We start from the raw sequence: 16,029 nt of genomic DNA on the forward strand, positions 1-16,029 counted from the left end.
CTGTCTTCTGGGTCAAAGGCACCCGTGGGACCGAGGCTTCCTCGGAGGGGCTTCATGACAGGAAGCTGCTTTCTTTGCTGGACTTTCAGCCAGAGGGGGTGGTGAGCTGACCAGCTGGTGTCAGTTGGTGGAGTGACGTGGTTTGCTCTGCTTCCTTTCTCCATGCAAGGTACCCTGTCAGCCAGCGTTCCTGCAAAGCAGACAAGCAGAGGGGGTCAGGACAAGCAGCAGGAGACTCAGTGCAGGCAGCCTGAGCTCACATCCCACGCAGCCTTACGCTGGGCAGGCAGCCAGGCTGAGGCACAAACCCTTGCGTTGGCTGAGGTTGCCCTTTGTGCCACAAAGACCACTGGGACATGCAGCCTCTGAGGCTGCTGGAGGAATTCCTGTGATAAAAAGCTGGAAACTGATAGAATCATAGTTGGGTCTCTGGAATTCATAGAGCACCTTTCATCCTACAAGAATAATGATACTTTGCAATTATACAGTATCCTTCACTCTGTGATCTCAGCGAGCTTTACAGAGCTGCTGTGTGCTGTTCTCTTCACAGCACAGATGTGAAAGTGGAGTCAGAGAAGGGGAAACATTTGTACAAGGATGCCCCAGCACCTGGGATGGGGATAGGACAGGGAATACCCTATGTGCCAGAGCTCCCCAGAGACCCTCCAGTGCACAGGCTCCACAGGGCTGATCGGTCTCACACGGAAACTGGGACAATATCTGGAGACAGCTTCCTTTTCGTGTAAATACTTATCTTCCACTTACAGAGCTAACTCTGTAGGTACTATCCATGCTATGCATGCAAACTGAAGATGCACCTCTTGGCCTTTCCCCAAATTCATACTCATATAAAGGAGAGGTGTATGCTCAACACCCTCGCCAAACCTCCACCTTTCTCAAAGCAGAGACTCGAAGGCACATTGAATATGCTGACCAGCATAAATTGCCAAGACATTGGGACCACTATATCTAGGTTAAGGAGTAACATTTGAGCTTTCAGGCAATGTGCCCAGTGATGTGCCTCTCTGTGTGTACAGAGAGCTGTGAACAAGAACTAGACTGAGAACTGGGATGTATCCACCTACCAAGTACTCTCTATAAAGTACACAACTGCTTTCTGTCACTTTTTTGGCTTGAAATCTTTCTGCAACAAGGGAAGCAGAGAAAATAAAGCCTGTAATGTCTGTATGAACTTCAGGTATTTTGCTTGCTCCTCTCTTTCCACACATCAATGGAAATGAATTTCCATCCCTGACTAACCAGTCTCCAATGGCATGGGATGGCATTGCACAGACCAATAAGTGATTTGGGAGGGAGGGCATAAAGAAGTTCAGTGGCTCTTGCTGCTTTCTGCTGTGTAAGTTCTATTTTCCCCTACTGCAGATAGACTCAGTGTAACAGAGTGTACAGACTGTCTAGAAGGACCTTCCCTGTTGACTGGCTTATATGGCACTAATTGCATTTGATGAATGCATCTTTGTAGCGATCAAGTGACAGAAAAAAAATCCATATCAGGCATAGCATGCAAAGTTCTATAAAGAAACCAGAACACACGAGTCATCACCACTTCACAGTTCGACGTTACGCACTCATGCCAACACTAGCATGCATGACCAGCACAATAAAGTCAGCTATTTATATCTCCCAAAAAAACCCAAATTACTTTTTAGGAGAACAACATATGCTCTTCACCCCAGCTGAACCTGCCCTCAACACTTATCAAATACTGCTGATCAGATAGAAGAAGCACCATGGAGTTGAGCTTATGTGAGTCGTGCTGAGGTTTTGCTTGCTTTCCAAAGCCAAGTAGGGCTGGGCTGATCCAGGGTTGGAAGACCATCTAGAAGTGAGAGGCAGGCTGTAGTTCCAACCCAGGAGTCACCATGGGAAAGATGACAGAAAAGGAACAAGAATAAAGGCTCGTTTCTGCCCTACAGTTAATGCAGGGGCAGAAGGGAGAATATCTCAACTGGATGATGACCCAGCTCAAGTAGGTGACTTGGAGCTGTACCTATGTGAGCTCAGATAGCAATGCAGGGCTTCCCTGAAATAGATGGGAGCCACACTGGTGGCCTCTGTGGCTGCTAGCCACAACCTGAGCAATCAGCAGCTGTGGCACAGGCTGCACCCACAGTTTCCTCTTTGGTTGATGCCCTGACATGTGAGGGTTCAAATCCTTGCTCAGAGCAACACAGAGTTAGAGCATGACAGGTCAGTTTGGCAGCTAAGGTGAAGCCTCCCCACAAGCTCCCCTGCTGCATCTAGCCTGCTCTTTTCAGGTGCTGCTGCAAACCTACAGCCCTTCGTCCTGTGCGGCCCCTGTGACTGCTGTGGTGGGAAGTTTGGCCCTTCTTGGTAGAGCCAAATGCTAGAAGTGCTTTTCATTCCACTCCATGCTGAGTTGCTAGGTGGCTCATCTGCAGGGGCATGTCCTTCTCCTGCTCCCCCACACCCAAGCACTCATACTTGTGTGACTGCTCCCAACACTGCCTCATGAGCCAAAGCATCGACGTGCTGGGAGCATACTCCTACTGGCAGTGATGGTCAGCAGCAATAGCTCCTTTTACCTCGTATTCTCCAGAGTCATGCCCTGCCCCCTGAGAGAGGCCATGCCATTGACATGGCTTTGGACACATGCTTGCACCCACACACACATTTTTTCCCATTCTTGCTTTCCCCTCATTCTATGCTCCACTGAACATTTCTGTCTCCAGATTCACATCTCATTGTTCAGGAAAAAATCAGAGACTTGGGTGGGGAAGGCTGAGGCAACCATTGATGTGGACTGGCATGGCAGAGTTTCCATCATTTAGCACAGTACTTAATTCACACAGACAATGAATACTGATGTGCTAAAAAAGGCCTAGTTCATCTGGGACAGGCATGGCCCTAGAGTAAAGGCACTGCAATTATTTTCTCAGGGAAATTGCTCTGAAGATAAACCACAAGAGTGCAGCTAAAGTCAGCATGGGAGCAAGCTCAGCCCTGGAAACACTCTGGGAATCATCTGTTACTTGTAATAGTTCTGCAATTTATTTATTAATATTTTTTTTAGCAATTCTTAAAGCAGTTCAAACTTCTTCATTAAAACCTTCCCCTCTGAATACTCAATGATTTATCTTTCCATGAGCTAACTGAAGGGATGCCACACTGCTAAAGTCAAGGAAGACTTCTAGCACAAATGGGAAAACAAGCAGAGTCCTTAAGTACCAACCCCTGATTTCAAAGGTGGTGATTTCCTTCTGCTCTGATCCTGTAAGCTAAGGATCCTCCTCAACTTTGGCTCAGATATGCAACTCAGGCTCTCCTGAAACATGAGCTGTAATCTGAGCAGACATTGTGACTTTAAGGAATGCCTTAAAGAGCCTTGGGATTTGCTCTCCTTTTATGCCTAAGCAGAAGTAGTAAGGACACCCCTAACTCTAGGACGGAATTGTTGCAGGGATGCACCAGAACTCATGTCTGCAATTGTATCCAGTTGCCTTGTAGTCAGGGAAGGACCTTGAGGGAGAAAGATGAACTGGATAGAAGAAAGTCTGTTGCATGCTGACTCCTACTTCCCTGCATCAATTCCTAGAAAAGCCTTTGGGGAAATTTCACCAGTTTACATCTGCATTTCACTCCCTGCTGGTACATTTAGTACTGTCTCTCACTACATTCATTCAATGTATGTTAAATTGATCCCTGAAACTAGCTGGTGAAGTTAAGAACAGGGATGTACATCACGATGCACTTCTTATGTAGCAAGGAAATGGTGGAAATACAGTCTCAGGCTCTCCTTCATGCTCTTGCATGGCCCAAGGGAAAACCACCTCTTAAAAAGAAGGACCAAATGAATCATCACTGTGGAAGAGACCACAAGACCCACCAAGAAGATATGGGACTCATGCTCCTGGTTTTATCCAGCAGCCAGTTCACTGAAGGGCAATGAGATAGAAGTGAAGCCCCCTCTGCCTCTTTCACAAACACTGGTAATCATTCAAACCCCAGCTAACAGCAGAGTCTGCTCCTGACTGCTCTTTTCTCGCCCCAGGCTCCATGGTAGGGATATGGCATGAGGCAAAGCAAAAAGGAGTCTCTTTCCTCCACTATACATTTCCATAAAGACAAAACAGGAGTACAGTATTGGTCTGGGTAAGCATGCAGCTCTTCTTCATCACCTGTGGAAATAGGATTCCTTAAATCCAGCAGACACCAGCCACATACTTGAGGAGAATGGCCTGGGCTGCTGTAAATCCTCCCCTGAACCAGCAAGCAGCAATGTAACTTCACCATGCCATACCCTCTGCACAGACCCGGGGCCATGGCACCTCCTCTCCCCTGCAGATTTGGATTCTCCTGGGCACAACAGCTGCCCATGCCACAGTGTTTTAAATTTCCATTTCCTCAAGTTCCCATCACTGCCAAGTTTTTTGGGAAAGCAGCTAACCACTGAATCACACAGCTGTCTCCTTTCCTTTCCTTGTGTTACAGGTAGGGGAGAGGTAGGGGCTCAGGAATTTTGACTGGAGAGGACCAGTGTCCTCATTCTCCTTCCCACACCCAAGAGTGCTCTAGAGCAGGCACTGCTGAAGTTTAGTGCTCTGAAACACCTCTGGGGAGAATCTCTCTATCCACCAACTCTGGAGCAAGGCAGAGACCAATCTTGGTAGGGTAAGATGAGTATTTGTTCTAAATTACCCAGATTTCAGCATTAGTGATGCTCTCAGGTTTTTTTGCTGTTGTCATCTTTCCTTCCCCACCTACACCACTTTGTGCTTTCCAAAACAGAAATCTCTCCAGAGCCTCTCTAAATATTCTCTTCATATATTTTTCACCATTTCAAAGAAGTTTCTCATGGTTTAACTTTTTGTAGAACAAGTGCTCAGTGAGTTCAAGAAACCCCTCTTCACTTTCAATCTGAACTAAAGATGAACCCAATGTCAACCAACATCAACCTCCTGCCCAGCCCCATGGCACCACATTTTTCAGGCTTTCACTAGCAGGGACTCTCTGGTTTATATTTTAGGGCATTTCAAGGTATGTACATGAATCATGCAAAGAGAAAAATTCCATCATGGATCTGGACTTGTAATTTCTAGCTGTGCCTCTTGTAACAAATAGTCCTGATTTACCCTGGGATAACTGGGTATATCTCCACAGCAGCAAGGCAGCCCACTGCCCTTCAGTTAGTGCAGCCCCAGTGCATTTGGCAGCCCTGTAAATAGTTTGCTTTGCCCCACTGATGTGCAAATGTGGCAGAAGATAAGACTTTCCTCTGGAAAAAAAAAAAAGCAGCCCAATTTTCAGCTAATTCTCCCATTCTAAGCTGGGATAAAGCTGAAACTTTGCAAGGATGTTTTTGCAAAAAAAGCCCCAAACAAACAAAAAAAACCCCCAAACATAAAAGCTGAAACAGAAGGCAAACCAAGTCCAGAGAGTTTCTACTCTCTTTTCCTTAAAACAGGCAACCACTGTGATGCGATAACCCTTCTTTAAGCCTTTGATTTTGTCTGAATCAGAATAGTAACTTCAACTTAAATTTCAGCAGCCTCCTGTGGGCCCAAACCACTAGTTTTTTGGCTATTCTAAGGTGCTTCTCATTTTTCTTATTCAAGCTCCAGTAAAACCAGTTAAATAGCCAGAAAAAGTCAGGATAACTGTTGGTAGTGGTAGTTGGTGAGGATGGGTGTCTTGCTGAGCCATAGCCTGTACCTCCCTGTGAGAGTCCTTCTCCTCACCTGGGTTACACCCAGGCTTGGCTTTTTAACCTGAAATGTGTTGTGGGCCACAAAATTATAACAATAACGACAACAATAGTAACAATACTTTTTTCGTTTTCAGAAGCAGCTTTGAATCTTTTTAGTGAAAAGTTTCATCAGCCCATATCAGGATGCAATCAAGACTTTCCCATTTTCCCATGAACAACCCTTCCATCCACAACCATCCAGGGCTGCATGTCTGGCACTGTCTCCACAGGGTTTCTCCCTGGTTCTTGCAGCCCCAGTCCTGGTTCTTTTCCAGACTAAGCAAGAGCAGATGCAGACTCCTCCAAGGGTAAGGGGCCAAAACATCATGTAGATTATACTCTGGGGGAAGGAAGAGGAAAAACCCACCCAGAACACATAAGGAGCAAGTGGATGTGACCTGGCATAGACCTCAGTGCAGTGCCAGGCACTTTAGGGCATGTCCCTTGTCCCCAGCACTGCTGGACACAGCAAGACCTGTGTTAGACTCAAACGTTGTATTAGATTTTCTCTATTTCCTACCTCAAGAAAACAGGAACAATATTTTGACCATCAAAGATAATCAGCAATATTTTGTAAACTGCTTCAAATCAAACTGAATTGGCATTTTAATTGATCTTTGAAATTTAGGGTCAGAATTCAAATTTTTGGTGACTTTGTCATGTATCTTCTCTTTTCTACTCCTGTTCAAGCTTCTCTCAGCTGGAGAATTCCTGTGGGAAAGGGCTTTTTTTCTCCTCCTTTTGGATAAGCGACTTAGAAGTGGCAGCAGGAGTGGTTCATGAAAGCTTATAAATATTTGGAGCATAAGCAGGCAACACAAACTTTTACATTTAACCATGTGGGCTCCAAATAAATAGCTGAAAATTGCTATAACCATAGGTTTCAATATCAATCGCCTGATGATGGGATGCAGATCTTTCCAGAGAGGCTGGAACTCCATAGTTATTTCTCTCAACACTACCCAATCCCTAAACCCCCTATTTTATTTATTTATTTTTTTGGAAATGTGTGCTTCCATAGAAGATGATTACATTACACAGCCTGAAAGTCCAAGACTGGGACTGGAAGATGGAGTGCAGCAGAGAGTACAGACATCCTCCTGGTAAATGCAGTTCAGCCTCTTTGCCTCCAGATAATTTGTTATTGAAGGTTGGCTCGAATTTAAGGCAGCAATGTCTCAGAAACACTTGGAAAAGCAAACCAGCTGCAGGGAGGATATCGTTACAAATTGAGACACATGTTGTACAGGAATACCATTCTTTGCAAATACCAAATCATGTCTGGAGAAGTAAAGCCATGCAAAGGCGTCAGAGGCAGGACCTCGACCTGTAACGTGCCGAGGGCCTTCAACTTGTGTTAGCAGCACCGAGCGCTGAGTGTGCACAGTACTGAACAGGATCAAGCCCAGATATTTAATCAGCTGTGATTTTCATGGTAGAGGCAAACATTGAATAGTTGAGGGCTCTGCAAAATGTTAGAGGTTACTTCAATTCACGGCTCTCATGAGATGATCACAAACAAAACCTCCAGTCCCAGGAGTGCAACACAGCTCATTATTAAAATAATGTAAATAAGGCCGTGATTAGTAGGTCTCAGCCACGAGGCCTTGACTGATGGAGGAACCCAGGAACAGGTTTAACTTGCCTGTTATGCATTGTGGGGCCTAAAAACAGAGACTCAGCAAGTAATGTGGAAACAAAAAGTGCTTCCAGGTTTGCTTGCTGCTGTTTGGTTTCCTCCTGACTTCTTGCTCAATGAGCTTTGCTTCTGCTTTGCCTCAATCTTCCACTGGTTTTATTTTCTAACAAGAATTTAATCTTAAAATCTACAACTCACTGCTTTAGTATATCTAACTTTTTCACCACCACAGTCCTCAAAAGTGTTTTGCTCCTTTCTCTCCCTCTTTCAGGTACTGCTCGTAATGTTGATAAATAGTTTACAAGCTCCTCACAGTTGTTCAGAGCTCAGTGCTCTGCACTGAGGTTGGCCATGGTGTTTCAGGGTCAAGCTTCACAAAGGCTGTGAGGTGCTTAGCTCCTTATCAGATTTCAGTAGCAATCAGACACATACTGTCCAGCATCTTGGCCTCTGAATGTAAAGGGAATTGATGTCTCAGATGATGTTTTTACAAAAGTACCTGTCTGTTTTACTATGCTCTTTGCTGTTAAGGACTCTGTACTTAATTATGAATTGTGGGGTTTTTTCTCCCCCATAAACCTTCCCTGTGCCACTGACTTCATCATCTCAGCAGCATGAGAACAGGGTGATGGAGAGCTGGAGTCTCCCCATATGTCTGTTTTGCACATCACACTTTTGGATACAGTCAAATCTGCTCTGAACCAACTTAAATAGGAGGAGCATTAGACCTTATGTGTATGAAAGTGCCTGGTCAGTCTTTAAAGCCTGGCAAAGAATTAGGAGTGGCTCATGGTTTCACTGTGACTGTGGGTTCTACCAGCTTAGGGAATGGCATGGATTGGATGTTTATTTCAGTTCAAATAATTTAATTTCATGAGACAATTAAAACTAAGAATGGCAAGTAAGCACCAAAATGATCTCAGAAGTCCTGGGAGCTGTCAGGTAGGCTCCAGTGTCAAGGAGTCACAGGTTCTGCAGACTTCTCTGGGTCTGCCAATCGAGCTATAGCATTTTTTGCTGTCTAAAGTTCTGGCTGTATATTTTGTTTGCCAACAGCCCCAGATGGTCATTACCTTTACAAATCAGACGAGGTGTAGTTATTTCCTAAGCTGAGTTCAAGAATCAGATTTCCTATCTGAAACATACGCCCCATGAGGTTTTATAGAAAAGTAGGAGGAGCCCATCAGAAATCAGCACTTGCTCCTTTGATTCAAAGAGTGTGCAGCGATCTACGGCAGTGTACCATGAGCCTGCTATTTACTGCCACCGAGACGGAACTTAGCACTCCCACACCCCGGCAGCAAGACGTGGGAGCTGAAAGCCACCCTGGAAGTATGTCATTTTATACTTCACCATTTTGAGAACTTTTTTTTTCTTGACTTTTTTTTTTTTTTATTTGTTCCCTGGGAAATCCTTTTTCTGATTTAATATATCTGAGAACATCCACAGGCAATTTTGAAACATAAGATCGCACTGCTAGAGTCAGGCAGCTCTCAAGGGCAAAGCTTCAGTTCCCAGCAAATGTGTTTAAGGCTTTGTGGTGTTAACAGTCTCTCCTCTCCCACTTTGGATAAATGGAAAATTTCTGTAGGCTCATAAGAAGCCAGGTGAAGGAAAACTTCTGAAGCAGAAGAGTAGGTGTTAAGTGTATGAGTCCAATTACTCTGCTGATTTAAATTAGTTTAGCATCAGTGGAACTACATCCAGTTAAAATTAGCTAATGCTCTGGCCCATAGTACTGTGTCAACAAGGACGACTAACATAGAAATGTGTTTAAATATAGAAAATCTGTTTTCAAGTATACATTTAAGGTCAAATTCTGTCCTGATCGTAGTAAGCAGGGCAAGGTGAGATGTTAGTAGACAGATGCTTCAGTGACAGGGGAGAAATAAAAACTCTTAGGGCAGAAAAGGAGGTTAATAGCTATGCCCCTTGCCTCAGGAATCCTGACCAGAGCAGGAAATCTTGTGCTGGACCATTATGGGCAGAGGAGCTCACAGTGGGGTATATATTACTTCTGCTCTGAACTGGAGTGTTCTTCATGCTGTATATTTTTATGACTACAATGCATGGACTAGGCAGCTGGAGGCTTGGGCCTATAACTCAGCAGATGCTGACCCCAGGACATACACATTGGCTCTGTAGGTGGCCATACACCTACTGTTTCCATTACTTCTGGGAGAAATTCTGCAGGCACAAGCAGAAAAACTCCTTCCTTTTCTTACCCCTCTGTCCCCGACACAGGATTACTCAACACACACACACAGAAGCTAGTTGTGAGTTTAGCATGTGCCACTTAATTTTCTAATTTAGTTTATCATAACTATCATGTTAAATCCAAGCAGACCTCACTGTTTTCATTTATTTGCTTTAGGAAACCCTGACATCAAAGCTGAAGGGTTAAAAGCTGATCCCACCAGGACATAAAGCATGTAGGCAGGCAACACTAACACTGCTAATTTTAGAAACTCGCGTTGCTCAGACTTGAAAAAATAACACTCAACAGAATATTCTTCCTAGCTTCATTCCTTTATCATAGTAGGACTTTGGCACTGAGACACCTTTTGCTGGTTCTTCAAATTGCATCAAGCTACAACAGCTTGACAGTTCACATCCTGATGGGGAGACTAAACTTTAAAATCAAGGATTATGTTGCTGATTAGCACTTCCAATAATCAAGTAATTGGTACATTAAATAACCCAGAGTTTGGCAACTCGCCTGAAAAGGTCACGCTTGCATTGATTCCCTTTTAGAGAGTCCATGTTGCTATTACATGAATTCAATCTGTCTGTCCAGAACTCTACCGTAAAAATATTTGGCTAATTTCCTTCTTGTCATACAATTTGATAGGAAATAAAATCCAGAAAAAGTTACACATTAGGGCAATATGTTCAAATTTTCCAATTAGGGTAGGTGAGAAGCAAGAGGGAAAAAGACAATACACTGGACTTTTTCTTCTCCCACATTAGTGTGGCCAGTGCAATCGATACAAACCTCCAAGGGCTCACGTCAATACAATTATTAGTACAGCTCCTACCCCCTTTGTATCTTATTAGAATTTCTATGAGGTTGGGTGTATCTCTTGGGGGGATCTTCCCCACAACCAGGCTGCTGAAGGAGCAGGAATTTGCTTCCCTAGGCCTGGGCAGGAGGAACGAATCCCTGGGTACAATAGAGGTCAGGGCTGTGATGCAAGAGGTTCTCCTCCCCCTGCTTGGCCCCTCTGTATAGACACAGGCAGGCTCTGAGCCCTGTGCAGTCTTCACAGGCAGGGAGGGCAGAAATCTAAGCAGCCCTCTTGCTCCCCAGACTGGCTATGACCAGCAACAGTGAAAGGAGGACTCTGCATGAAACCACAGAGTCCTCACCTCAAATCAATCATCAGAGCTGCACAAATCACTTGTGCGTGCCTTGAGAGGTTCAAAACCCATCCACATTTCACTGAGGTACCCACTGGAATGAGATGGTTACCATGCAGTTTATTTCTGCAGAGTATTCTGGGTATCCTCTGTCCCTTGAAGCACGTAAGGATCCTGGTCTCACAACTCTTCTGCATAGAGGCTACTTTTCTTTTTCCGGAGAAAGAAACACAGACTGACTAATTACCATCACTGTGCCATGCTATGCTATTGCACAAACCCCAGAGGTATGGCAGATGCCTAGGCTGGACTTTTAAACTTTCAATGTCTTTGGGGACATCCATGTCTGTGCCAGTCACCCTAAGTTTTCTTCACAGTGGGGAGAAATAGGGACTCCTAGGGCACAATTCATCTGAGCTGTCTTAGTTGTTGACTTCAGGCTGAGCTCAGCTGTCTCTTTGAAGTGCCTTCTTCTCTAGGTTGATTTAAATAGAGTTTAGACAATTAGCTCAGCTGTGTCTTCGTTCCACATGTCTGTACTGGGTCAGATCAATCTTGCCTGGCAACGTGAAAACTTTCCTGTAAGACAACCTTAATACTGAGACAAAGCAATACGTAAAACTCTAAATGAATCAAAAAATGGATATTCCTGAGAATAACCACAGTGGCAGTTATTGACATTTAGAGAATACAAAGAGCTGAGGACAGTAACTAAGTGACAAAACATTCTTCTTGTCTTTCCGATGCAGCTTGTTCAGTTTGCTCACTTTGTCAAATACTATCTGTGAAATGTTGTCATGTATAATCACGTCAATATGCAAAAATGTACAACCTGGTGCAGCCAGAACCCTCTCCGAGTTTTTAAGCTCTGACTCTGAATGACACTAAACTCCTCTTGGGATTGGGACCTTGGAGAGGTGGCATTGCTGCAGCCTGGATGGTCCACGCAAGCAGAAATAGCTGCTAAGAACCAGCCTGTCTTTCACTACAATGTAAGCACACAAATGTGCAAGTCTCCTAGCACTGGCTTGAAACAAACAGCTATGAGGAGCTTTAACCAAGTGGGAAAGGAAGGGTTAACCATGGCTCTTCTAAAACGAAATAAAAAGGACACAGCCAAATAGTGGCCTTCTCACTAGATCAAATCACTGCCCTTAGGTAGAAACATGCATACATTTATGAAGAGAATCTTTCAAGCTCCAAAGGTAACATTGGGGTTTGCAATAAAGAGCTCAATACTGAGGACATATAGTCCATCCATACCTCAGGGTTGGGTAAGGGAATCCCGACTAGTAGGACCTAGGAGCATGTAGAGATTTTAAATATTCATTTGACTTCTGAGTTATTGCATATGTTGGTTATTAGTCCAAGAATGTTACAATTACCCTCTGTTCTTGCAAATGTATCTTTTAAATGTGGCAGCACATACTGAGAGCAAAGAATAATGATTGTGTTCCACTGAAGAAAGTAAATAAATACTGTTTGTGACCAAGGGAAGTAATGCTTCTGGCACTGCAACCAGCACAGGGAATGCAGTGTTAACAAACAGAGTCTGACTATACTCTATATCTTTGATGGTGCAATTAGCCTGCACTGATGGAGCAGGGAGATCTGCAATGGCCCAGATTCCACAGCATGCTGCTGCTATCTATGGCTGTAGGTGCCAAGCACCGCTGCAGTCGCTATTTGTGCTACCAGGGACAGGGATTTACTGGAGGCTACAGAATATTCCATGGATTGTAATGAAATCTGGCACATCACCAAGCCACATCCGGCAAACCGTCAGTATTTTACTGCTGAACAGATTTCTTGCAACACCCACCATTTCCCCATTTCCTGAAAGAAGTTCTCCTTGCTTGTGAATCTAAACAAATGCAATTACATTTGTTTCTTGCTCACAGGTTTGAAGCATCAGACATATATTAAACTAAGACTTTTGCAAAGATGCTATTTTATCAGAGGGATTCGGTAGGCTGTGGGTTGGGAATGAAGGATGAGGGGTTTCTGCCTCTGGAGCACTGTCCTTGGACAAGCCATGGTTGTTAGTGGAGTTACCCATATCTCTGCCTTGCTTTGCAGCCCTACCAGGAACCACACACATATACCAACTGCAGGGCTTGGGGAAACCACAGCTGCTTTTCTAAGGTGGGAGACTTGCACCAAAGGCAGATATCTCAGGTAAGGAAGTAAAGCCCCGTGACACAACTCTTGCTGCAATAAACTAGAGCAGGGAAGTCCCAAACAGCAGGCAGTCCTTAAGCACCAATACACAAGGAAGGAAAGCTCAGGGAGAGGGGGTTCAGACCCCAGAGAACAGCCCAGCAGAAAGCCAGCATGCAGTCTGGAGGCAGAGCAAAGTATGATGGTTGGAGATGACCATTTGTCAAGTCCATTGGATCTGAGCTAGCAGGCAGCAGCTGGGTCATCCTGCTCTATGCTATGCTGCAGGGCAATTTCAATCATCATCATGAAGGCTTGAGTTGCTGTGTAACTCAGCTGGAATAAGTAAGCAGATTAATGGCCCAAACCTAAACCATATTCCAGGCAGAAAACCACTGACTTTGACATACACAGCACAATAACTTCACAGCTAGCACCATCACGGAATGTTCTGTGAGCAAAAGTGTAATGAGGCTGCTGATGGATGGAGTACTGACAAGTACAAATGCAATACAACACAAATAGTAAAAACAATACAAATATTAAAACACAAATAGATTTCTGAAAGTGCTGATAAATTGGAATTTGTATCTTTTTTTGTTTCATAAAGACAACATCCACACGAGTTTGACCTCATACCTGAAAATACTCAATTCTATTCACACAGAAGGCAGTAGTGATTACACAAACCTTTACTTATTCTGATTTCGAATTCGGAGACACCTTCTTTTCAATGGTGGCTCCAGATCCTCTGGCCCTGTGCTGAGTATTGGCGTTGAGATAATGCACGGCGCAATAGCAGTCTTTTCTGCTGGTTTTGGCACAGGCTGGATCACACAACCTGTCTTGGGCAGCATCCGCAAAGCATACGCATGGTCCTCGTCTGCTGGATTGTTAAGGTTCGGGTCCTGTTTGTCTCCCCCGGCAAGGGGCTCCTCCCCGGTCTTCTTGCCAGCATCTCCCTCAAGGTGGCAGTTTGATGAACAGTTGTTCTCCTTGACAGACTCCAGCTCACTCACTGCCAGCTCCTCCGGGGGCTGAGGCTTTTTGGGCTCCTGGGGAGGCTCTGGGTTCTTGGAACCCTCCGTGCTCTTTGTGCCATTCACAATGACGTTGCACACCGCTGCGCCAGCTTCCAGTCCCGGCGTGCCGGAGGCCAAGGAGACAGGACAGCAGTGAGCTCCATCACTGCACGGTAACGTTTTTGAGTCAACTGGGCTGCAGTTGTCCCTGCAGTCACTGCAGTTCCTTTTGTCTGAGCTACCAAAAGCCAAATTTACAACACTGTTAGGTTCACGTTCAACTTTCACTTGGGCATGTAAAGCCCTGTGGATAACGTTGTGCAGCCTAGACCGGTGGCCTACTGTTAGGTCTATCACACCATCCTGTGGGCCCTGTAGCACACTGGGGAAACCAAATTTACTGTTCACTGGACTACTAGGTCTGACAGTCAAGTCAACAACTTCATTTTTACTGTGCTCCTGAAGCACTTGAGCTTGATTAAGGGACTGGCCTGAGCAGCTCGGCGATGAGTCAGAGGATTTAGATGATCCTTGCTTTGACTCTCGAGGGGATGAAGAGCTATTGGTTGGCTTTGCCCCAGGCGTCTCACTGGAGGTACTTGGAATGAAGCTTTCCCCGTTGCTGGAGAAGCCATTGGGGGGTTTGGAGTCATTGATGTGAGGGATGGGGATGGGAATGGGGATGGGAACGGGCAAAGGGACAATGACAGGATATGGCACTAGTAGAGTTGGGGGTGGCACCAGTGGGGCAAGGGATGGCAGTCCAAAGTTCATCATCTGTGGCATAGGCATAGGACCATTTGGCATCATGCTGACAGGGGGAAAGGGAAGACTAGGCAAAGGAGCTCCAGGAGGGGGAGGTGGCAACAAGCCAGGAGGATTCCCAGGCATAGTAGGTGTTGTAGGGGGATGGATATGGGGGGAAAGCATCGGCCGGTGCATGGGGCTGGAGGTGGGGCCCATATTTCTGGGACCACCTGGTGGTGGACCGATGCCAGGAATCATTGGATTTGAAAGAGGACTGTTAGGATTTGAGGCATGGTGAGGCGGCCCACGAATAAATGGTGGACGGATTTGCTGCATAATTTGCTGTTCCATGAATATGGGCAGAGGAACTGGCCCACGGTTTGTCATCACCATGGGAGGACTGCGAGGTGGGACACCAATTGGAGGCACAATGCTAGCAGGTGGCTGGACAGAAACTGGTGGAATATTTGGATTCTCACTGATGGGAATAGGTTTGGGAACTGGCGTGGGGATTTTAGTGACAGAGCAGTTGGCAGTGTCAGACGGAGAGGCAGTGGTAGACGCTGATGGTCCAGGACCTTGAATTTGGCCAGCTGCAGACGCTGGGGATGGGGCTTTTCTCCGAGCATCTGCTAGCGGTATATTCCAAGAGTCTGGAGTCAGCAGCTGCACCCCAGTGCCTTCTGCTTTATTTTCGACTGGAGGATGTAATGTACTGCACAGTCCAGCTGGAAGATTGGCCTGTGTCTCTTTGTAGAAAATGTCCATTTTGTACTGATTGAGACATTTTGCACTGCAGAACTGAAGCCTTCTTTCCCCGTCCCCAAAATCCAGATACTCTTTTGTGTGTCTTATGTGCTTACACCAGTCACATACCTACAACACAGCAATAAAATCAAATCAGGTAAGAAAAGCAATCTTCTCTTCATAGCGTCATTTTAAAAGTCATTTTTCAGTTGCTAAATACATTATTTTTCTAACAGGAAAAAAAATTAAGTTTGTGAAAACTGCACTTTTGTTTTTCTCCAACTGAATTTAATGCCACTCCCTTTTCTGGCTCCCATGATCTCAGCTCTACCTGATACAGCACATTATATATCTTAATCCCATACCACAGAGAAGAATCCTTAGCTGGCATAAACTGTTATAACACGCATATGTAAGCATACAAAATCTGTATGAGTATGGCTGTGATTACTCCTCAGTGGTAATCTAAGCACGTCTATGCCATCTGAGATGCCATACTACACAAGGAGTGTGATAACTGGAAAAGGACTCAGAAAATCGCTGGAAATGACTGCAAACCGTTTCTGCTAAACTGCAGCACACAGTAACATTCAGTATTCTATTAAGGGTATCAAATAATAAGTTGG

The 16,029-nt window shown here is 45.0% G+C and overlaps 1 protein-coding gene across 1 annotated transcript; it reads right to left on the reverse strand.

The window, feature by feature from the left end:
- Nucleotides 1-15,532, reverse strand: SOBP (sine oculis binding protein homolog (Drosophila); the record flags this gene model as incomplete). The annotated part of the gene is made up of 2 exons (XM_009083484.1): nucleotides 1-190; nucleotides 13,578-15,532. A coding segment is annotated over one exon (1,953 nt), but the record flags the coding sequence as incomplete, so codon positions are not given.
- Between the last annotated feature and the right edge of the window lie 497 nt (nucleotides 15,533-16,029).

The sequence above is a fragment of the Acanthisitta chloris genome, unplaced genomic scaffold, assembly GCF_000695815.1.
Source record: "Acanthisitta chloris isolate BGI_N310 unplaced genomic scaffold, ASM69581v1 scaffold5731, whole genome shotgun sequence".
NCBI lineage: Eukaryota > Metazoa > Chordata > Aves > Passeriformes > Acanthisittidae > Acanthisitta > Acanthisitta chloris.